The 21069-nt window shown below is 37.7% G+C and overlaps 4 protein-coding genes across 12 annotated transcripts; 2 read left to right on the top strand and 2 right to left on the bottom strand.

The window, feature by feature from the left end:
- The first annotated feature begins 111 nt into the window (after nt 1–111).
- On the top strand, nt 112–3259 carry LOC145726502 (UBA-like domain-containing protein 2-A). The gene is made up of 3 exons (XM_081975631.1): nt 112–314; nt 2376–2450; nt 2510–3259. The coding sequence occupies exons 1-3, from the start codon at nt 201–203 to the stop codon at nt 2675–2677; spliced, it is 357 nt and encodes a 118-aa protein (XP_081831757.1). The 5' UTR covers nt 112–200; the 3' UTR covers nt 2678–3259.
- A 149-nt stretch (nt 3260–3408) lies between these two features.
- tral (LSM14 family protein trailer hitch) lies at nt 3409–10245 on the top strand. Of its 4 annotated transcripts, none has more exons than XM_081975566.1 (9): nt 3410–3687; nt 5120–5572; nt 6208–6314; nt 6371–6490; nt 6548–7036; nt 8289–8437; nt 8493–8617; nt 8696–8925; nt 9550–10245. In XM_081975566.1, exons 1-9 carry the CDS (start codon nt 3567–3569, stop codon nt 9550–9552), a joined length of 1797 nt encoding a protein of 598 aa, XP_081831692.1. In that variant the 5' UTR covers nt 3410–3566; the 3' UTR covers nt 9553–10245. The 4 variants fall into 4 exon arrangements, with proteins under 4 accessions (XP_081831695.1, XP_081831692.1, XP_081831694.1 ...); XM_081975568.1 differs by having other exon boundaries at nt 3411–3687; nt 5120–5455; XM_081975567.1 differs by having other exon boundaries at nt 3411–3687; nt 5120–5455; nt 6196–6314.
- LOC145726499 (transmembrane protein 234 homolog) lies at nt 10243–11117 on the bottom strand. 3 transcript variants are annotated; one of them, XM_081975627.1, is made up of 5 exons: nt 11026–11117; nt 10899–10961; nt 10630–10772; nt 10415–10574; nt 10243–10357 (listed from the first exon to the last, which is right to left on the bottom strand). In XM_081975627.1, the coding sequence occupies exons 2-5, from the start codon at nt 10912–10914 to the stop codon at nt 10278–10280; spliced, it is 399 nt and encodes a 132-aa protein (XP_081831753.1). In that variant the 5' UTR covers nt 10915–10961; nt 11026–11117; the 3' UTR covers nt 10243–10277. The 3 variants fall into 3 exon arrangements, with proteins under 3 accessions (XP_081831753.1, XP_081831755.1, XP_081831754.1); XM_081975629.1 differs by having other exon boundaries at nt 10243–10354; nt 10411–10574; nt 10899–11041; XM_081975628.1 differs by having other exon boundaries at nt 10243–10354; nt 10899–11041.
- Nucleotides 11118–11181: 64 nt separating this feature from the next.
- Nucleotides 11182–20713, bottom strand: LOC145726464 (uncharacterized). Of its 4 annotated transcripts, none has more exons than XM_081975557.1 (13): nt 20667–20708; nt 20489–20614; nt 19761–20093; nt 19442–19697; nt 17672–17934; nt 17341–17616; nt 17221–17282; nt 17103–17162; nt 12549–12785; nt 12236–12494; nt 11852–12167; nt 11615–11794; nt 11182–11558 (listed from the first exon to the last, which is right to left on the bottom strand). In XM_081975557.1, the coding sequence occupies exons 2-13, from the start codon at nt 20515–20517 to the stop codon at nt 11418–11420; spliced, it is 2412 nt and encodes an 803-aa protein (XP_081831683.1). In that variant the 5' UTR covers nt 20518–20614; nt 20667–20708; the 3' UTR covers nt 11182–11417. The 4 variants fall into 4 exon arrangements, with proteins under 4 accessions (XP_081831683.1, XP_081831685.1, XP_081831682.1 ...); XM_081975559.1 differs by having other exon boundaries at nt 19761–20054; nt 20667–20707; XM_081975556.1 differs by having other exon boundaries at nt 20489–20713.
- Nucleotides 20714–21069: the final 356 nt, after the last annotated feature.

The raw sequence follows: 21069 nt of genomic DNA, 5'->3' as shown, positions 1-21069 counted from the left end.
CATCAACCGTCCTTGTCTAACGTTAGCGGTACCGGTGTGATCTGAAAAGAGACGGCGAATATTAGCGGGTCGATCTTGACAGCAGACTCGTTGACGTAAAGCGAATTGTAATTGTAGTACATTTCAAAACAGTGCTTACGAAGAGGTGCCCTCGTATAGTTTTTATTATTGTTGTGAATATTATACAAAGGGAAAAAACCATGGATTCGACCCCGTTAAGGGAGCAGGTGATGATCAATCAGTTTGTATTAGCGGCGGGATGTGCCCGGGAGCAAGCCAAACAGATTTTGCAGTCGGCACATTGGCAATTTGAGGTAATTAGGCGAACCGTCTGTTGTTGTAAACAAACGTGATGAATATGGCGGCCACGGCCGTCATTCTTGAAACCCCCTCTCTCCCCTCGTTACGGCCATTGTTTTTTGGCATTGTTGCCGCGTTTTATATTATTTGTTTTGGTTGGTATTATGTAAATATGAATATAGTAGCCCCAAATTTTCAATTCGTACACGTGTTATGTGTGTTTGAAAAAATTCCACACTTTATACAAGTCATTCACACTTTACGCCAGCAGATAATCAATCACGACGTTTTGTTGCTCTATTTTTAGATGAGGTTTTTCAGTTGAATAACATTTACTAGGAAATTCAATAAATCATAGTTCCTACTCTGAATAATGTACAATTTTCATTTCTTACAAAGGAGTTGTAAACAACTTGTATCCAAGAATGTAATAGTGTAGTATTCTTTATCTCATAACTTTGTCTTAATAAACCTGTCCCAATATGATTTACACATGATTAATTTTATTTACACTTTATAAAACTTATCAGTGAGAATAGTTGTTAAAGTATGTAATTTTTAGGGCTTTATTGTTTGTTTTCAAGTTCATGGAGTTTACAGAGCCTGATTGCCAGTTGGTGGAGCCTGCAGAACGAATTTAATGTCAGAATGCACCGCCTACTATACTAGAAAGCCTAGAAGGTGCTTGTCAAAAATTCCAATATGGCGGAAATAGTGGTGACAGCTTGTGTTTGTTTGTATTGTGAAAATTGAGTTTTTTGAAGAAGCATTTACCAATTTTGCTTACCTAGTTTCAAGGATTTACAGATTTTCTTACACTGAACAATGTTGAAACTAGTTTGCTATGTGTTGTACTTTCCAGGACAAATGTTTTAACCAATTTGTTTAGGCTGGACTTGATTGTGTATAAAAAGCTCTATCTATACATATCTGGATCAGGAATGAACCTTTCTTTGATTTTTCACTCACAAATTGCAATCAACTACATGAAATAATAAAAAAAATACGTATTTCTTACTGCAAATGCATACGTTTGTGTATAAAACGAAAACCGCTAACGCCGCCATTAAAAGTGACATTTTAGGCTTTCTACTATACAGGGAGGTGCAGAATGACGTGATTTAACAAAACAGTTATTTTGACGTAAGTGTTTACTAGAGTGTGTCTATCTCATTTTAACTTATTCTGACAAAACAAGATGTTACTGCAGTTTAACACATCTGCCAAAATAGGCTAAATATTTTGCTCAACTGTAAAAATACGTCATCCTGACCTCGAATTTACTCTGTACTTTTGAAGGCTCATAAAAAACGGAGATATGAACTGATTTGTGTTGGTTGAGTGGTTAGGTCAAGTTTTCTAATGCCTCACCACTGTTTTGGCTCATAATTCTTTTCTTAAGCAAGATTCGAAAAAATGGATTATTTCCCTTTTGTAAGAGAAAAAAATTTCCTAAAATTTCCATTTTTTAGAACATTTTTAGCTTCACAAATAACACAGATATGAAGTGTTGTTGTAGTTGTAGGTCCTTTTTTCTAGTTTCTCACCCTGGTTTTTGAAATTTTTTCACAGTTGTCAGGTGATTGACTAAGTAAATCAGATTTTAGCATCATGTGACAACTGTCATTAACGTCAAAACTGTCAAAAAAAATTCAGAAACAATTTGAATCACAGCTTTGAAGAGTTTTCTTGCAATACATGAAACTAGACATGTTTTTCAGTTCATGATGATTATTTTGACAGTTATCATGTGACTGTCTAAGTAAATAGTTTTCTAGAATCAGTGTAGTTCAGATAGTGATTTTTTTCATTTTTTATTGTCACAGTCGGAACCACCCTTAACTTAAATCCATCTCCACTCACTATTGAACTCTTCAGTGTTTAGTTCAAAACTAGTGTTTCAATGACATTTAGTAGAAACGGTTACTAATACACTAGTTTCACACTCAGTTTGGCAATAGAAAACACCATTAAACACTAGATATGATATGTAATTTCTATATGAGGGCAAATTTTCCTTTTTTGTTGATAAAACATCAAAAATCATGGTTTTAAACTGAAATTGTTGGTTTCAGACTGCTCTGAGTATATTTTTTCAAGATGCAGCCTTGCCCAGTTGTCCACATGGATCAAATGCTCACTTTGGTCAGGTCAGTATGTCACATCAGTTCCGTAAATATCCACTTAACATTTTCTTGGGTTTTTTCAGGTAATGACACCGTGCAATACGCCAGCAACGCCGCCAAATTTCCCCGACACTTTAATAGCATTCTCCAAGTTGTCGGCGGGGTCGCCGTCCCAGGGCGCCTCTACTCTACAGTCGACGGGGCCCCCGCTGCAAACCCAACAGCCCCAAGCCGCCCAACCTCAACGATAATAAATGACATAATCACATTTTTAAGAATCACGCATCTATAGAATTTTTTTACGGTAGTGTTGTTCTTTTCCTGATCGCAAAGACTTATTAAGACTTGTATATTTTGTACGAGCCGGGGAAGGAAAACGTGTTGGATATCTTCTTAGTTTTGTAGTTTTTAACGTGATATACGATTAGGTTTGTTGATTTTTGGAATGACAAAGGTTATGCGGCGGTTAAGAGGGCGCAACTAAAATAATTCAACAATTAAGTGTATAAATTAAGAAACAAGAGGAAATTAGGACAAATAATTATATTTCTATAGTAATGCATCCGTTACATTTGCGTGTAATTGCTCAACGGCTCTCTTAACCCCTGAAAACATCTCGGTTGAAACGGGGAAGAGCAATGAGGAGTGAGACAGAAAGTGGGCTGAAAACCGTATTTTTCTCAAAATTTATCTTTTTATTGCATTTTACACTTCTTTACAAACTGATTCGTTTTTACAACGGTGCCCGATTCTTTTTTATATAGCAATCATCTATCCATTGCATGTTTGGTTTGTTTAGTTCAATGTAATATAAGTGTAATTCATAAGAGTTATTCTTATGTTTCATTTTACTGGCTTCCTATCCTATTCCTGCAGTCCTTGTTTCAGTTGTTTCTTACTGTATGGAACGGCATCACTGTAATCATAACCGACAACGCCGCCGCAACTGTCAATCAATTCCCCCCCCCCACTTTACGCCATACTTCACTTTCAGGCTGTCAGCTGTTAAACTGCCACCGCCATTTGCCGAAAAAGGTATTCCCGATTTCGCTTCCCCGACGGTTCCTGAATTGGTAAAGGGCATCCGAAGAGGAATCGCCGATCATCCAGACATTGAGAATACGAAATTTCCCATCCAGAATGACGACGGGAATGCCGGAATTGGGCTCCAAAATAAGCCTAATCTCGAAGGCTGATATTCGCTACGAAGGTCGCCTATTTACAGTTGATCCCCAAGAGTGTACGATCGCTTTGGCATCCGGTAAGTTACCATTTAATTTGTTAATTTTTGTGTTATTGGGCTCTATGGGCCCCTTTTAACTGATCTTGGGAGTTGCGACGGTTATTTCGTCACCAGTTTCATAGAAGTAGAGTTTTTCTGTTGTGAGTCTGTATTCTTTTTGATTGTTGTCAGATTTTTCTTTATTGACTTTTTAATTGGTTGTGCAAAGTTTAAAATTTATATTTACGTTACATACAGTTTCTATGCAGAATTTTACGTAGAAAAAATCGATAAGTTAGCTTTAAAATCCAAGGGGCTTATCAGCAGATTCTTGAGGCCTTACAAAAAAAAAATGCTAAAAATGGCGTCCTAAGCTTTTTGTACAGTCCAGATAAAGATCCTAAAGAATTTATATTGCATTGTTAGCACGTTTTAATCTGTCCGTTTTATATTACTATTATGCCAAATAAGATCAGTTTATAATGTACACTTAACAATTCTCCCACTCATTTTGCAATATGCAATACTTTTTTTTAAAGCAAGACCTAATTTTTTTGCTAATGCAACAAATTTAAAATTTGTAACAAGCCCCACTTTTTATTTCATTAATTTGTAAATACTTAGCAGCATGAAATTTTATCAATCCACATTTTTACTGTCACTTAAATTCCTGAGACTCGCAGAGTTATGTGTAAAAGAATTGAAAAAATGCTCTTAAGCTGGTATAGGATTTGCTCAGCCATATTAGCTTGTCCTCCTGAATAAGTTAGGTTAGGACTGGATTTGGTGATCCCATAAGTTTTAGTGGCCGCATTCGTTTGCACGCTCCATGGAGCGAGCAGAGCATTTTTGACGTCAAAATGACGTAATTTGACAGTTGGTTAAATAATAGTTTTGCCAAATTGCGTCATCGTGACGTCAAAACGCTCTGCTCGCTCTATGGAGCTTGAAAACGAATGTGGCTATTACCTTTCTTTGGGTTACTGATTCTGAACTGTTTTGAATATGGGTTTGGATCGTTTGTACAATAATTTGTATATACTTAGTACTGCAAATCAGTACACAGCAATATTTATTTGATCCATGCAGATGGCCCAATTCTATTCAACAGTTTGTACTTTTGGTTCTAGTGCACTGGAACTTCTAAGAAGTTAGTTTATGTTGCCTCTGTATTTGTTATTATTTTTTTGATGAGAAATTTTACCAATTTTCTAATAATTATTGGAAAAGTGATTTACTAAAGAAGTAGAAAAATGAGCTACTAAAGCCCAATTTACATGTTATGTTGGTTGAGTAACATTCTGTGCTGCATAGATTCCTATCACTTTTGTACTTCAAGTTGCTTTGCTCTATTTAAAAAAACACAAAAAACAGCAAACTGTGCAGCATTTCAATACATTACAGCCATCATCATAACATTTATACTAAAATAGGTTAAAAATGTAAATTTTATAAGTATCATCTTTTCTAGTGCGCTCTTTTGGTACTGAGGACAGAGACACCCAGTTTCCCGTCCCAGCCCAAAATCAAGTCTACGACTACATCCTTTTCCGGGGCTCGGACATCAAAGACATACGCATTGTGAACAACGTGACCCATCCTCAGCCTCTCAATGATCCGGCCATTATGCAGCTCTCGGTCCCGCCCTCCTTGGGCTCGCAACCGTTCCAACAGCACCCGATTCTGGGGCAAATCGGGCCGTACGCGTCCTGGACGATGCCGATGGGCGGCTTGACGGCCGGAGCGCCAGGACTGCCGGCCGCCATCAACAGGGCCAATTCGGCCGCCGCGGGCAGCTCCAAGCCAAGTGAGTTGATAATTTCAGCTCCGGGAGGTCCTAAGGAGGTCCTACTTGGGGCGCCGCCTCCGATTATTTCTCCTCCGCCCCCTGTTGGGGAACCGCTAAGGCCCAACGACCATTCCGGTAACAATTTTACCACTATTTTGTTTGCTGCTGCTTATGCTTGCTGTATATTAATTTGATTGGTGTGCTGAATGGTTGCTTAGCTTGTTGCATTTTATTGATCACACTATGTATATGATATCATGGTTGCTGGTATGTATTAGTATTTTAAAAAGTGCAGAAAAATGTCCTGTTGCATCATTTTGTGACATTATTATGAGTTTGGTAATAGTTGCTTTATTATCAGTAAGAGAACTATAATATTGCTTTTTCGATCATTTACAATTTACACTTCAACTGTCTATTTAGAGTTGAAAATTTCAAAGTTTGTTGATTTCTATATTCACATGAAATTATTGAACTCCAGCTCTATTAGAAGGAGTAGTTCCCAAATTAGGTTAGCCTTTTGTTTGATTTCCACTAATTAAACATTTTCAATGTAATTTTGTTTCTACTGCCTTCATACTCCATCTGAAATTGAAAAATTCTGCATGTGCTTTAAATTAAGGTTTGCTTTGCTTAAAAAATCATCAAAGTATGTATTCATCCTTTAATTTATGTTCTTCTACTTCATTATTTAAGCAGTGAAGTCATAACTTGAGGGCTGGATAATATTTAGAAGAATTCTAGAGGTCTCAGATTAGATTCTGTTTTAGAGTTTATTGGTGGAGCGGCTAGCCGTAGCACCACTCCCGCATCGCTGGGTTCCCGCAAATCGATATCAGTCGATCAAGGGACTCAGGCTGGTACTGCCCAGCAAAGGGTAAGTTTTTTTAATAATTGTGATGAGATGATTGTTCTAAATACTGGTTTATGTAGGACGGTAACAGAAGACATATGAAACCAATCCAACCACCGAGAGGTCAGCAACAGCAACAGTTCCGGCCCAGATCTAGAGAAAGACGGGATTCCCAAAACCGAGCGGGCGGTGACAATCAGGTAAAACAATTTCGCCCGCAAACCCCACTTTGAAATTCCTAAAGTTGTGTTTTGTAGCATCAAGGACGACCGCAAACACGAGGCCGTCCCAACCAAGGCTACAATCAGAATCAAGGTGGCGGTTACCACCAGAACCAAGGTGGATACCATCAGAATCAAGGCGGATACCATCAGAATCAAGGCGGCTACAATCAGTACAACCGGGGCGGTTGGCCGAACCTGCGGGGAGCGCCGAAAGTGGGCCAAAACAACCGGGGTCGTCCCCAGAAATCCGGCCCGTTCAGACCGGGTGCGAGCGGCACCCCGAACCAATCGGGCAACAACAAAAAAACTTTAAAGTTCGACAGCGAGTACGATTTCGAGCAGGCTAATACCGAATTCGAGGAGTTGAGGAATAAGTTGGCCAAGGTGAAGCTGGATGAGGCTTCGGGCACCTCGAAACCGGAAGTAAACGGTGCTGTCGGTGGTCCCGTCGAAGGAGACAAGAAGGATGATTCGGGGAATGAGACTGGAGCTGGGGAGACTGAACAGGAAGAGGATCATGAGGTAAGTTGCCAGAGAAACTTGTTTTAAGGTTTTTCAAGTATTCTACAATACATAGTATTTTGACTTTGACAGATGAGTTGTACAATGTTGCTGTCAAAATACAGCTTATCCTAAACTGTTCTTAAACATGTTGAGAGCTCTTTAGGACAACCAGTTTGCTTTAATTTATTTATAAATAATATGACAAGAATAACCATAAATGACACCTTTAAAAGATCATATTAAATCACTTTTGAAAACTGATAAATTGGTTGGAACGTATTTTGAACTTATTTATTAGTTAAACGATGATAGTGAAGTTAGAAACGAAAATGGAAGAGGGTGGAATTGGCTGGGTTTTTAATTGATTTTTCCGATGATGGGTATTTGGATTTTCTTGGGCATATTGCGACCAAAAATGAAAACTTTTAGTTCGGTTTATTGAAAACGAAATTCATTTAGTTTTTTTCTAATTTTTGTGTGTCTAGAAATCTTGCAATTGAGATTGCCCAGTCATTTAAATTATCTGATTTCCTTCTTCAACCACAATAACGTATTCTTCATAACTTGCTAATGTAAGACAAGCATAACTGAAGTTAGGAATGGGCCATTGAGCTCTAACTAAATCAATCAATATGCATGCGTCTAGTTTTAGAACCTTCAATTCTTGCTCTTGAGTTGGAATCGTTTATTCTATTTTATTCTATAATTCTGCTGTGAGTAATATTACTATTTATTATGCGGGCTTTACACCAAAAATTTGTGTTCAAAGAAGTTTATCAAATTCTACATCAAATAAATGTGTCAAATTTCTTGGATGGTTAACCGTTTCATTTTACACCTAATCAAACTTTTATATAAAAGCTGTCAATTTACAACAGTTTTGCCAACTATAGTCAACTTAATATAAACAACCTAATTTAAAAGTGTATGCATAATACTTGGACTTGGTATTCTAAGTTTTAAGTGATATTTTTCTGTGACCTTTATGTTTAAAGGAGATGGTGGGTCAGACCATTATTACAAAATAAAACAAGTAGCTGATATACTATTACCGCACTGTTTTTAAACGTTGGCAACACGAAAACCAGGAGATTTGATGTCAAATAATTGATGAAAATAGAACACGTCCTATTTCCAAATAATTTGACGTAAAATTCGCTTTATGAATAAGTTCCTCAAACTGATTTGAATCAAATGCCCGGTGTAATGCGGGCTTTACTCTCTGTTGAGGTGAACCTTTTGTTATTTAACATAATATTGTCTTTTTCAGGTGTTCTATGACAAGACCAAATCCTTCTTCGATAAAATCTCCTGCGAAGCCGTCGAAAGGGCAAAGGGTAAAATGCAGAGGACAGACTGGCGTCAGGAGAGAAAATTGAATTCCGAAACTTTCGGTGTGGCGGCAACCAGAAGAGGAAAGTACGTATTACCACTCTTTGCATATTTTTTCCGTTTTTCACTTTTGGTTATTTAGTTACCGGGGACGCGGTGGATATCGCGGAGGTTATCGTGGCGGTTACCGAGGAAACTTCAACCGAAACCACCAGCAACAACGCAGGACGAGCGATCAACAATCCAATCAACCAAACCAGCAACAAGGTGAGTGTTTTTAGGTTAAAACTGCGTAATCTTGGTGTGTTGCTCGGGTATTTGACGTATTTTGCCTAAACAATAAAGATAAATTGGAGACGGAAGTGCACGTCCCTCTTACCTCGGAAGAGGCCGTGGCCATAAAGTGCGAGAAGATCACATTGCAGGGTGGCGACAGCGTAAATACGATTAACACCCCGAAAACGACTGAAGACTTAATCGTCGAGGAAAAAGTTTCCGTAGACGATTCGATTGCTGCTAAAAAGTTGTCCGAGGACGGTATCGCGACCGCTGATCCTCCGGCCTGCGTCGGCCAGGTGATTTATTAAAATAGAAGGAAAATCAGAACTGAGTCGGGGTGGATTTTTTGTTGTTAGTGTGATACCCGTTTTCGTTCAGTTATTTTCGTACGTTCATTCAAAATTAACTCAACTCTTGCTGTGTCATCACGAAAGTACGTTAATAACTGATCATTTCAATTTGCATTGGGTCATTTTTATTTGGTTTGGAAGAGAGTTTTATTTTCTTTTTGTTGACTGTTTTTTTTATCGTCCACAGTGACTCGTTAGTAATAATACTTGTGGGAAGTTTGAAACCGATAATTGCTCAAATTTGCTGTCTGGGAAAGAACTTTCTTCTAACCAGGTAATTTTGACTTTTAATTTCAAATTTGAGCACTTATCCATGGGTATATGCACGCAATAACTAAACTGTTTTAAATGTCTACATCTACTTATATTTTTTTTTGGGGTAATCAGAAAATATGTTGAGTCAACCCTTACTGTTTCCCAAATCTCCCTCTAGAACCAGAACATTTTTAATATCCAAGATGATGAAAACTTGATTTTAGTTTACTCTCATATTTTTGTTTAGTTATGTGTATTTTAGTTTTTTTCCTAATTTAATCCAATTGGTTTCTTATATTATTTAAAAATTTCCAGTAAAACCATGATCTGACGAAACAAATACGGATTCACACGTCGCTGACACGGGAGTCTGGACATGCAGCAAACCGACTGATCGAGTATGGATAAGGAAACATATTAAAATAAATAAAATGGAAGAAATTTTTCGATCGGTTCGTACCAGTAAAACTGTGATCGATTTTGAATTTTAAATTTTAAGGGGGAACGTCCAGCGCAAAAAGGGGGCCGCGTTACTTCCCCCCTTTGTCGCGTAATTAGTGTTTATTACACTTCCTCGTGTCAGTATTAATCCTAGATTACGTACGTGTACCTTAAGTGATAAATATTTTTTATTTTATATATGAAATAAATCGGACGGGACCCGGCGGGGCTCGGGCGTTAGTATATTTTTTACCGCTATTAGAAATAATATTTTCAGTTTCCTTTTTCATTCATTTTTTTTTTGCTACTTCTGGTACTTTGAAAATACGCGTGGTTGAAATAGAAAATATGAGAGAATATCAATTTATTTTTGTTTGTTACGAAAAAAGGGGGGTTTCTTTATTCTCGTTTATTAGCAATTGTGTGGATACGTGGACTTCAATTATTAGCCTAATGATCGAGATTTTTCTTTTACTTTCAGTAGGTTTCGTACTCTTGTTGTATTTATTGAGAAATTATTATTGTTACAGTACATAAGGAAATTCGTAAATAAAACGCATTAAACACTAATTGGTCATGTTTGATTTATACCTACAACAGTATTAATTACTGTTATTTATTTGTTTGTCATAACAACAGAAAAAAGTCCCCAACAATATTAAGGCGCTACCGGTTAACACTTCTGAAACAGATGGGACTAACTACAGCAAATTACTCACAACACCTGCACTAAACTCACTTTTGCTTGGCAATTTTTCTTCTAAATACGATCCGCCAATGGCCGTGAACACAAAAGTCAATGAGTTTGCCAGTGGTACTGACAAAGTGAGATCAACATGTTGCAAAGCCACAAAATACAGGACAGAACCCAGCTGGTTTATTACCATTGGAATGATATACTAAAAAAGCAAGATTGTGAGAACATTGTTAATTTTATATCCGTAACTTTCCTACTCCAAAATTTGTTAGTAGGTACTTAAGTTCAAAGAAAAACTGTTTTAGTGCAGTGTCTGCCTTGATTTTCTTTATGGAGGTGGAGTTTCTTTTGATTAGAGGGTTGGTGAGGCCCCACAATGCTGCCACACATACCAGCACAACTGCAAGTTGTTGAAAAATTGTTAGAGACGTGGCAATAGCGCAAGCCGGATGTCATACGGCAGAGAGAGACAGACGATGGTTGTTTCTGCTGATAACAGAAACTGCACTTGAACTAAATAACTTACCAATTTCCCAAATCATTCTCCTATAAGAATTAAAATTAAAAAGAACACTCCTGTTTTACATTTCTAAAAACAAAATAATTAAAAATTGCATTAAAATACTGTAAAAATTTGTAAACACAAAACTAACCTAAAACCACAACTGCGTTCTGTCAAATAATTAAGACAACCACTTTCACTTGTCAGTCGAGAATGCAATGTTGCCTAATATTTATAATTACAGATTCTGCTCAATGTCAACAGACAAGGATCTTGTCTCTGATTCAAGTGTAATAAAACAAACAGATAAATGGAACGTGTTTATTGTATGTACTATCTATTACACCACTTTTAATGCTTTTATGGATGACTTAAGCGAGGGGATTGCCCAGATCAACGCAACTCAATAAAAGAACGTCACAACTTACCTCTAACTATGTACAAAATAAATCGAGTACTAAAACCAGCCTATGCGCATTATAAAGATAATTTAAAAATTGATCTTAATCTAGTGTTACACTAACAATTTGTTAGGTTTCCAAGCTACTGCGGAGGGGGTGGTGGTGGCGCGTAAGCGTTGTAGTACATCGCGTTGTACATTGAAGCTGATGAATTCTCTTGCGTCGTTGGAGGAGGCGGCGGGGGCGGTGCTCCAAACATAAATCCTTGAGGCATTTGGTAAGCCTGTTTGCAGTTTCAAATAATCAAAAAGTTTGCTTTGGTTAGTTGAATTAACTTACGCCGTATCCTTGAGTGCCTGGAGGTGGATAGTGGGGTTGATAACCCATTTGATTCATCATATTTGGTTGAGTCTGCGCGGTACCAGGTGGTGGTGGTGGAGCCTGAGACAACTTAGTTGGAGACGTTTGTTGCATCGATTGCTGTCGCATGTGATGATTATTTGCCGGTAATTGATTGTTCTGTTTTGTCCAAAACATGGTTAAGATACTTTAAAAAAAAAGTACTAATACACTTACTTGTTGATATGTAGAACTGCGGTTGTTTTGCGCAGGCGGGTGTCCTTGAGTGTCGTTGTGCTGAGATCTTTGTTGTGGCGGCGGTTGATTTTGTAAAGGAGGCCGGGCTGCAGCAGGTGCCGCTTGGGGCTTGGTTCGACTCAAAGCAGTTTGCATGCGGCTTTTGAAGGCTGCAATCTGTTCTAACACTTGCTGTTGCATTTGTTCTTGCGTCATTTCGGGCTGGGCGTCTTCTTGTTGCGGCGGCGCCGACGATTTACTCGAGCTGTACTTGGGGGAAGAACGATCTTTTCCTCCACGGTCACGTGATCTTGACCTATTTGATTTTGTGTCTTTTTTAGTCTCAACAGTTTGATTCAAATGTTTAAAAGTGTAATTATTTACCTGCTGCTAGAACTACTGCTGTCTGAGTACGAACGTCTTTTACGTCTTTCAGGGGAACGGCTTCTGCTCCTGCTACGGCTCTTGTTTCTGTCTCGGTGGCTTCTCCGTGAGAACGGGGATCTGGAGGGCGATCTTGGACGTTCAGGTGCTCCACGTCCATTTCGGTCCCCCCTGCTGCTGCTTATTTCGCCTCGGTCTCTGCCACCACTACCTCCGCTGCTGCTTCCTCCTCCCATTGGACCTCGTCTCCATCGACCACCTATGCGAACAATATATGGTAAAATGGTATTTTTTAACCCCTGGTATTTAGTACCTCTGCCTCCGCCCGATCCACAATGATCCGCCATGTCTTGCAATTTGGGATTAATAACCTGTTTGGCCTCTTTTAAAACCGACACCAGATCGGCGGCTTTGTTCGAATTCTGCGGCGTGAAGAACGTGTACGCAGTGCCGGTGCGCTGTGATCGCCCCGTACGTCCGATACGATGTACGTAGTCTTCGGAGTTGGACGGGTAATCGTAATTTATGACGAATTTCACGTCCTCCACGTCTGGAAATGCGGGAAAATGTCCTGTTAGTTATATTCTACATGGGATGTATTAAATACCCTGATTTTTACAAGCAATTTCATAAAGTATATTGTGTTGTGAATCAAAAAAGTAGGTGTGATTTTAGAAAAATTATTAAACACCTAAAACTACAATCATTGATAAATTCACGTTAAAATGAACATTTCAGCAACATAACAAATTAAAACATAAAGAGGTAAAAAAAATTAATATTTTTCAACCTTAATTTACAACTCTTTATACTCAAGATTGACTTACCCACCCTTAATACACATTTTGCGCACAAAAACAACTTTAATATACCGATTTTTGGCATACTAAGTTCATTCGCTCAGTAGCAACGTTTGTTGTTACAAGAAAAACCCTCAGTATTCAACTATTATTAATTACTATACCCTGATTATTATAAATTTAGTTGCACGTCATAACAGAGGTGATTCTATTGCCAACCGAACTTACTGATGGACAATAACATTGTATTGGCGTTTCAAGATAAAAGATACTCTCTCTAGTGATCAGTTTTCTAAGAAAGTTTCGGGCAATCCAGCTGTCATTTCTCCGTTTGTTTGCGTTGAGTTTGGTTAAGAATTTAGCACTGGTTTCATAAACAGGTGTGGTAAATCCAAAACCGACCATAGGAAAACCGTGTAACTGACAGAGAAACGTAGATAATTGCATGCGTGGGACAAAGACAGAAAACGAAAAAAAATACCAAGTAGGCCATATTTTCAGTACGCTGTTGCCAAAATCCAATAAATTTTGTCGACGGTATTGGATTTTGGCAACAGCGTACTGAAAATATGGCCTACTTGGTATTTTTTTTGTTTCCTGTCTTTGTCCCACGCATGTAATTATCTACGTTTCTCTGTCAGTTACACGGTTTTTCTATAGTCGGTTTTGGATTTACCACACCTGAATATAAAGTGACAGTGACATATTATTTATAATGTTTAGGTTAGGTTAGGTTAGGAACGGGTTGTCCGATTTTAGTTCCTTCCTTCATGAACCCCCCCAACTAACAAGGGGGGGATTGGCTTCTGCTCCCTTTATGGGGCAATTTGCCAGAGGTTTGCTTTCTGCCCGGGACTCTAAGTCATCCCCAGGCAAGCCTCTCAGTGCTTTTCCCCAAAAATACTTTACACACACAAGTAAAAAAAATCGATTAAAGGCACAATCCGAGTAAAGATACGGTCATTCCTCATGGAAACTATAACTTGTGGTCTTAAAACTCCCCGATTTTAATTCAAATGGCGCTGCGATCTTAACTTGAAATGCCAATAGATACAGAAATTTACATTACGCGCCTTAAAATATGTTGGCAATTCTGATCACCGATCGTTATACGTCTCGACGTGTCAAAGTTTGACGTAAATATCAGCGTTTTCGAAATTTGTCGTGACTTGTAATCGTATTTTACGTTCCTGTGGTCATTAGACAGTTTACTTGTGGACAAATCACATTCCAACACGCCACGTCTGTTACGTAAACCACTTTATTCTATTTTGGTGTAAAGCTTACATCTATAGTATGATCTAAAAATGTGTTTACGGTACTAAAGCTAAGTATTAACATTGAATTGAAAAACATGTCTCCATTATTACTCAAAATTTATACACAAATGCAGAGTAAAACACATTTAATGTCAGTTTAATTAAAACAGTAAAAGCCACTCAGACATTCCTGCAAATGCAATTCAAAATATAAACAAACACGATTTTGAAATTAAATTTCACATTTTCATAACATTGACAACGCCGCCCATTTTCACCTTGATGACGTGCAATTAAAGTTATAATAATCAGAGTATACTTCACTGTTTGAAGTGACAGTTTAGAATGCAACCAGTTCAATACATTAGACTGTTTCAGGACCCCAGTGTATTGGCCCTGACAGGTTGGTCAATCATCAAAATGCTCGTTTCTACCTACAATTTGGAACAACAAGGAAACAATCTTGTTGATTATACCCAACCAGTAGTTCTGAACTATTGTCTTCTTGTCAATGACAACAGCTAAAACCTAATGGGGTAAGGCTGAAACTATACAACCGGAAAAAAAAACTATAAATATAGGCAAAAACACAATATCCTACCTAAATGGTTGACCCAGTGTTTAGTACGTCGCGACACCGCCAAAGGTGGCGCTGCCGCCCGCCTCCAGCTCCAGTCTGTGGTCCCTGTCACGTGTCCGACTCCACATGCGCAAAAGTCAGCGTGGACTTTTAGAGTGGGACAGACGACGTACGACCAAAGACGTGAGGGCTGAGGGGCGCGTTACGGGGTGGGCGACGCCAATTATTGGCCACACCTTGAGTGTCTTGAGGGTGGTCTCGACCACGCACACAAGCACGACGTCAGAGGCGACGACATCAAACGTGATGACGTCGGAACGAGGGAGAGGCCACACGTGCGCGCGCTTGAGCATTATTTATGCGCAAGCTTATACTGTGAGTGTGTGTGCGCCTCTGAAAAAAGAGGACGTTTTTGCTACGTTTTTTTTTTGCGTGATTGCGTTCAGCGTAAACCGTCGCGGTTTTATGGCTTCTGCTGTTTTCGGTAGAATATTTAATAACAACTCGGTTATGTCAAGTTGGGAACAGAGGATGCACTTAAAATATTGTAATGTCACTTCTAATAGTTTACGTAAGTTATGGTAAAATGCAATGTTTCCAAATTTGCTTATTCAACTGTCCTACTACATTGCTGAAAAAGTTTATTATCTATACTATCCTAAATTATTCATGGTCTCTTCTGACTGTTGTGTCATATATCCCTTATTTCATTTTATTATGTGTTAAAACTTTCCAAAAATTGATTTAATTTACCAGAAACCTTTAAAGTCATTTTGAAAGTACCAGAGACCTCTAAATGCTACTGACAACCTCGAAAAAAATACCAGAAGCTTCTACAAGTGTCTTAAACCTTCCCAAAGTTATTTTAAATTGTCAGTCCTCTAAATGCTACTAAGAACTGTCTGATAAGTTCCAGAACCCTCTACAACTGTCTTAAACTTTCCCAGCGGCATCTAGCACCACTTTAAAAGTTCCATTAACCTCTAAATAATATTGAGAAGCTTTTAAAAAGTGCCCGAGGCTTTTACAAGTATCTTAAACTTTCCACGAATTGTTTTAAATTGGCAAAAGCTTCTAGATCCATTAAGAAAGTGCTAAGGCCTCTAAAATGCTACTGACAACCTACTAAAAATCGCCAGAGACCTCTACAAGTTTAACGTTTTTCCACATGACCTGTGACAGTCAAAGCATAATTTAGCTTAGGGTGGACCCCTAGAGGCTCTTCTAATGCATCAGTGCAACCCGCCATAAACCTCCTAAAAATTACCAGAAACCTCTGCGTTCTACGCCTTCTAAGAATTATTCAATTGTTGGTAATAAACTTTGATTGGTTGGTCATATGCTATACAGGTGTGGTAAATCCAAAACCGACCATAGGAAAACCGCGTAACGGACGGAGAAACGTACATTATTGCATGCGCGGGACTAAGACAGAAAACGAAAAAAATATCAAGTAGGCCATATTTTCGGCGCGCTGTTGCCAAACGCCAAGTTATTTTGTCGACGGTATTTGAGTGATACTTGGCGTTTGGCAATAGCGCGCCGAAAATATGGCCTACTTGATATTTTTTTCGTTTTTTGTCTTAGTCCCGCGCATGCAATAATGTACGTTTCTCTGTCCGTTACGCGGTTTTCCTATGATCGGTTTTGGATTTACCACACCTGTATAACTTATTGTAGCCCATTAAGTTATAACCTAAAACTTTAATCATTTTGACAATCAATTCATATCACATTTAATCAGCGACATACGTTTTTTGCTGGTGATTGTGACGCAACAGTCAGAAGTCACTGAACGGACTAGAATTGAATTAGTTTTTTAAACTCTGATATTTTAAGACCACTTTATCACAGAAACATAAGCCAGCAAAATATGCTTTCTTTTTGAAATACAGGGTGGAAATATATTTTTTTAGGTTTTGGAGAATATTAGGGGCAACAATTTTGCCTGTAACTCTTGTAAGACAGTTAATTTATTTTCTCTATCTCAAAGAAAGTTAAATAAGGAGAGACAACTTAAATATCTAAATCATCACTTATTTTACCAGAACTTACGTAAACAAAACCTAAAACTGCAGTAATCTTACTGTTACCCCTTTCAGAACTCAAAACTGAAATAATAAATCATAAAACCAAAAACAAATAAAGCAAAACAATAACAATAAGATTACCCATGAAACGTATAAATAAAAATAAAAATTACTAGGGCAAACCGAATGAAGACTTACCCAAACCCCTAGCGGCCACGTCGGTTGCAACCAGAATTGGAGCCTTCCCGCTTCTAAAGTCTATAAAAAACACAATTTGGCAACTATGTATTATAAAAAAAATATATAGGAAAATCACCTTGCAAAACCCAATCACGTTCCTGCTGAGTTTTATCCCCGTGGATGCATACGGCCGGCCACCTGAGACGGAATTTGTCACAATAAATCTGTAAACTCCTTACAACCACACCGAACTCACCCGTCCCTTTTCATTTTCCGCGTAATATCGTCCACTTTCCGTTTTGTTTCCATGAAAATGATAGTTTTGTTCTCTTTCTCCGACATTATTTCACGCAACAACGTGCTCAATTTGTTCTCTTTCTCGTACTCCATACAAACGTCAATAATCTGTAAAATGTTGTGATTGGCCGATAACTGCAACGACCCTACGTTTATCTGCACGTAGTCCTTGAGAAACTCGGAAGCTAACTGTTGCACTTCTTTAGGCCATGTCGCCGACCACATTAGAGTTTGCCTAATAAAGTTAGTTATTTTTAACACCCCCACGCCATCTATTGGTTAGTGTTTACCGATCCGGACGAATTTGTTCAATGATTTTTCTGATTTGGGGTTCAAAACCCATGTCGAGCATCCTGTCCGCCTCGTCCAATACTAAGTAAGTGCACCTCCTCAGGTTTGTCCGGTTACTTTCCAGGAAGTCAATCAACCGTCCTGGGGTGGCTATTACGATTTCCACCCCGTCGGCCAGATCTAAGGCTTGGGGACCTTTGGGAGCCCCACCAAAGATGCACGTGTTCCTAATGCGAGAACTTTTTCCAAGTTCACTAGCCACCTAAAGAAACAATCATTGCAACTTGGAAAAACATTGTTGCAAAATTTGTATCACCGCCATTTTTGGGTTTTTAGCGATTGTAAAAAGCTCAAAATGCTTGTTTTGAACTGCTCAATCACTTTGTGCTAACCGCAACACAATCAAACATATCAAAACGTTAAAAAACCAAAAAGAAAACTGCTAAATTTGAAATTAATTGTCTGCCAGATGTGACCGCATTTACCCAGTTCTAAGTGGATGTATACTTATTGGGTCCAGAAAGTTATTTTGAATATTTTTAGTCCAAAATTTCTTTAACTCTAACCGTTTCCGAAATATTCGACTTTTTTTTAGAAATTGCATAAAACTTTTGGAAACCCTGTATCTTTGGGGTTCCAACATTTGGAAAAAGCTCAAAATGTTTGTGTTGAACTTCTCTGTTACGTCGTGCAAACGGCAACATTATTGAACATATACAGAGCGTTCAAAAAACAAAAAGAAAAACAGTCAAATCCTAGTACAAAAATAAGGCAATTTAAGTTGACTTACAAGCTCCAAATTCGTTTGTTGAATCTTGAAAACTGACTAATAAGTAAATTTTCAGGTTTCCAACTTCAATTTTAACACTTTGAGTATAAAAATTGTGTATTTTAGGTAATATTTCATATTTTAGTTTTAATTTCATGATTTCAACTAGTAAGTTGACTTACAACCGCCAAAATCATTTGTTGAACCTTGAAAACTGACTAATAAGTAAATTTTCAGGTTTTCAACATCAATTTTAACACTTTGAGTATAAAAATTGTGTATTTTAGGTAATATTTCATATTTTAGTTTTAATTTCATGATTTCAACTAGCAAGTTGACTTACAACCTCCAAAATCATTGGTGGAACCTTGAAAACTGACTAATAAGTCAATTTTCAGGTTTCCAACTTCAATTTAAACACTTTGAGTATGCCAATTGTCTACTTTAGGTAAATTTTCATACTTTTACGTTGATTTTATGATTTTACCTAGTAAGTTGCCTTACTAGCTCCAAATACAATTGGTAAACCTTAAAAACTGACTAAAAAGTACATTTTCAATCTTCCAACTTCAATTTTAACACTTTGAGTATAAAAATTGTGTATTTTAGGTAATATTTCATATTTTAGTTTTAATTTTATGATTTCAACTAGTAAGTTGACTTACAACCTCCAAAATCATTTGTTGAACCTTGAAAACTGACTAATAAGTCAATTTTCAGGTTTCCAACTTCAATTTTAACACTTTGAGTATGCAAATTATCCATTTCAGGTAAATTTTCATATTTTTACATTGATTTTACCTAGTAAGTTGCCTTACTAGCTCCAAATACAATTGGTGAACCTTAAAAACTGACTAAAAAGTACATTCTCAATCTTCCAACTTCAATTTTAACACTTTAAGTATAAAAATTACCATTTTAGGTAAATCTTCATAAGTTAACTTACAAACTCAAAATTAAATTGGTGAATTGTTTCAATATAACTTTTTGGCAAACTTACCTGCTGAATTTGCTGTGCTAGTTCTCTAGTTGGAGCTAGAATCAAGGCGATTGGTCCATCACCTCTACCCAGCTTACTCTGATTGATAATGTGTACAATTCCAGGCAGCAGGTAGCTCAACGTCTTTCCTGATCCTGTGGACGCGATTCCTACCATATCTTTACCAGACAAAGCTATAGGCCAGCCTTGAGCCTGAATTGGTGTAGGTGCTTTGAAACCCATATTAAGCAGTTCTTCAATTACATGATCAGGAAATCTAATAAAACAATAACAAACTTAATTGATTTGATTGGTAAATTACTTTAAATAACAACATTACCCTGCTTCTTCAAAGGTAAAAACAGGATCAGGGATTGTCTTCCCTTTCAAAGTAATCTCTTTACTAGTCCTCCACTCCTCCACTTCATAGTAAGGTCTCTGTGTAACAGAGGGATGGGGCACATAAAACTCCTTTTTGAAAGGTTCAAGACGGCTGAGGTCCCATCTGGGCTTCCTGAGAGAACTTCCAGCTTGACCACGGCGGCCGCCACCACCACCTCCTCCGCCGCCTCCACCACCGCCATAACCGCGATCGCGACCACCTCTATCTCTACTGCGTGATCTTCTTCTGTCCCTGATTTCAGACAACTTGTGTTTTACTTGATTTTCTTGACTGAATTAAATTAGTTGTCAATAACTTGTATTGTGTAGAGTGGAATAGCAAAATGATAAACAATAATGAGTTCTCCAAATACATTACAAGGCATTTTTACATTGCTTGAGAGTTTGGAGGTTAGAACAAAACATCTTCAGATTATTTAACTAAATTGCCAAATTCAACTTCAGTAAAGCTGAAGCTTGCAATTTAAGCCTCAAATACTATTTATCACTGAATGGTAATTACACAACTAGGGACTAGTGCTAGTGCATTTGAATTTGTTACATATACTATAAATACTAATAAACAAAGACTATAAACATAAACATTAATTTACACTTAATTTAATGAACAAAACAACAAATAATGCTGCAACTACATAAAAAGTGCTTTAATAAAGCAAAATTTACCTGCGACCAGTCCCAGCTCTTGGTCTCATAATTGGCCGTTAATTGCAAATTATAGGTTGTTAGCAACTGAAATCCAACCACTATACGCTTTCCTAAGATTTAAAGGCATAAACTGCCAGGAATCACCTAGAAAATCTGTTTTTCGAATAAAATAACCAAGATCAATTGGTATTCTCACAGATCAGAAAATATAAAATGGCGACGGCGTCCACCTCGTGTCAAAAAAAAACTAATTGACAATTGACGTACGTTTAACAGATTGACGCTTTCCCGTGCTTTTGCGTAGTGGTTTGCAACGTTGTCACTACTACAACACAAAAGTTAAAAAAGTCGTCTCGTAGCACTCAGTTCTTGAAGATTGGAAAATGATAAAGTCAATCCTATTTTAAGCCGTGTGTAATTTGAAAAAAGATGGAATCAAATAATGTTAAAGGTCAAATCGACAGAAAAAGAATGTCTCTGCTGGAGTGCTTAGTTTGTGAATGGCAACCTTGCAACGTTGCTAACCCGTTGAAATATTCCACGTTGCCGCTATTAGCAGGAAAGCGTAACTTATAATAAATAGTACTGCTTTTTTGAGG

Source organism: Ips typographus, linkage group LG3 (genome assembly GCF_016097725.1).
Source record: "Ips typographus isolate SLU linkage group LG3, UJ_Ityp_2.0, whole genome shotgun sequence".
In the NCBI taxonomy this organism is placed as follows: domain Eukaryota; kingdom Metazoa; phylum Arthropoda; class Insecta; order Coleoptera; family Curculionidae; genus Ips; species Ips typographus.
Note: the sequence above shows the minus strand (reverse complement) of the source record. Positions and strands in the feature narration are given on the sequence as shown.

Bases quoted from the DNA above. Each gene is read 5' to 3' on its own strand.
- LOC145726502 (XM_081975631.1), top strand. From the start codon at position 201: ATGGATTCGACCCCGTTAAGGGAGCAGGTGATGATCAATCAGTTTGTA. The intron at 315-2,375 runs GTAATTAGGCGA...TGTTGGTTTCAG, and splicing joins CGGCACATTGGCAATTTGAG to ACTGCTCTGAGTATATTTTT. The intron at 2,451-2,509 runs GTCAGTATGTCA...GGGTTTTTTCAG, and splicing joins CAAATGCTCACTTTGGTCAG to GTAATGACACCGTGCAATAC.
- LOC145726499 (XM_081975627.1), bottom strand. The intron at 10,575-10,629 runs GTAGGAAAGTTA...TTGCTTTTTTAG, and splicing joins ACCTACTAACAAATTTTGGA to TATATCATTCCAATGGTAAT. The intron at 10,358-10,414 runs GTGAGTTTAGTG...CATCTGTTTCAG, and splicing joins AGAAAAATTGCCAAGCAAAA to AAGTGTTAACCGGTAGCGCC.
- tral (XM_081975566.1), top strand. From the start codon at position 3,567: ATGACGACGGGAATGCCGGAATTGGGCTCCAAAATAAGCCTAATCTCG. The intron at 3,688-5,119 runs GTAAGTTACCAT...CATCTTTTCTAG, and splicing joins TACGATCGCTTTGGCATCCG to TGCGCTCTTTTGGTACTGAG. The intron at 8,618-8,695 runs GTGAGTGTTTTT...TAAACAATAAAG, and splicing joins TCAACCAAACCAGCAACAAG to ATAAATTGGAGACGGAAGTG.
- LOC145726464 (XM_081975556.1), bottom strand. From the start codon at position 20,517: ATGAGACCAAGAGCTGGGACTGGTCGCAG. The intron at 12,786-17,102 runs GTAAGTCTTCAT...CCGCATTTCCAG, and splicing joins CGTGGCCGCTAGGGGTTTGG to ACGTGGAGGACGTGAAATTC. The intron at 11,795-11,851 runs GTAAGTGTATTA...TGGACAAAACAG, and splicing joins GCAGTTCTACATATCAACAA to AACAATCAATTACCGGCAAA.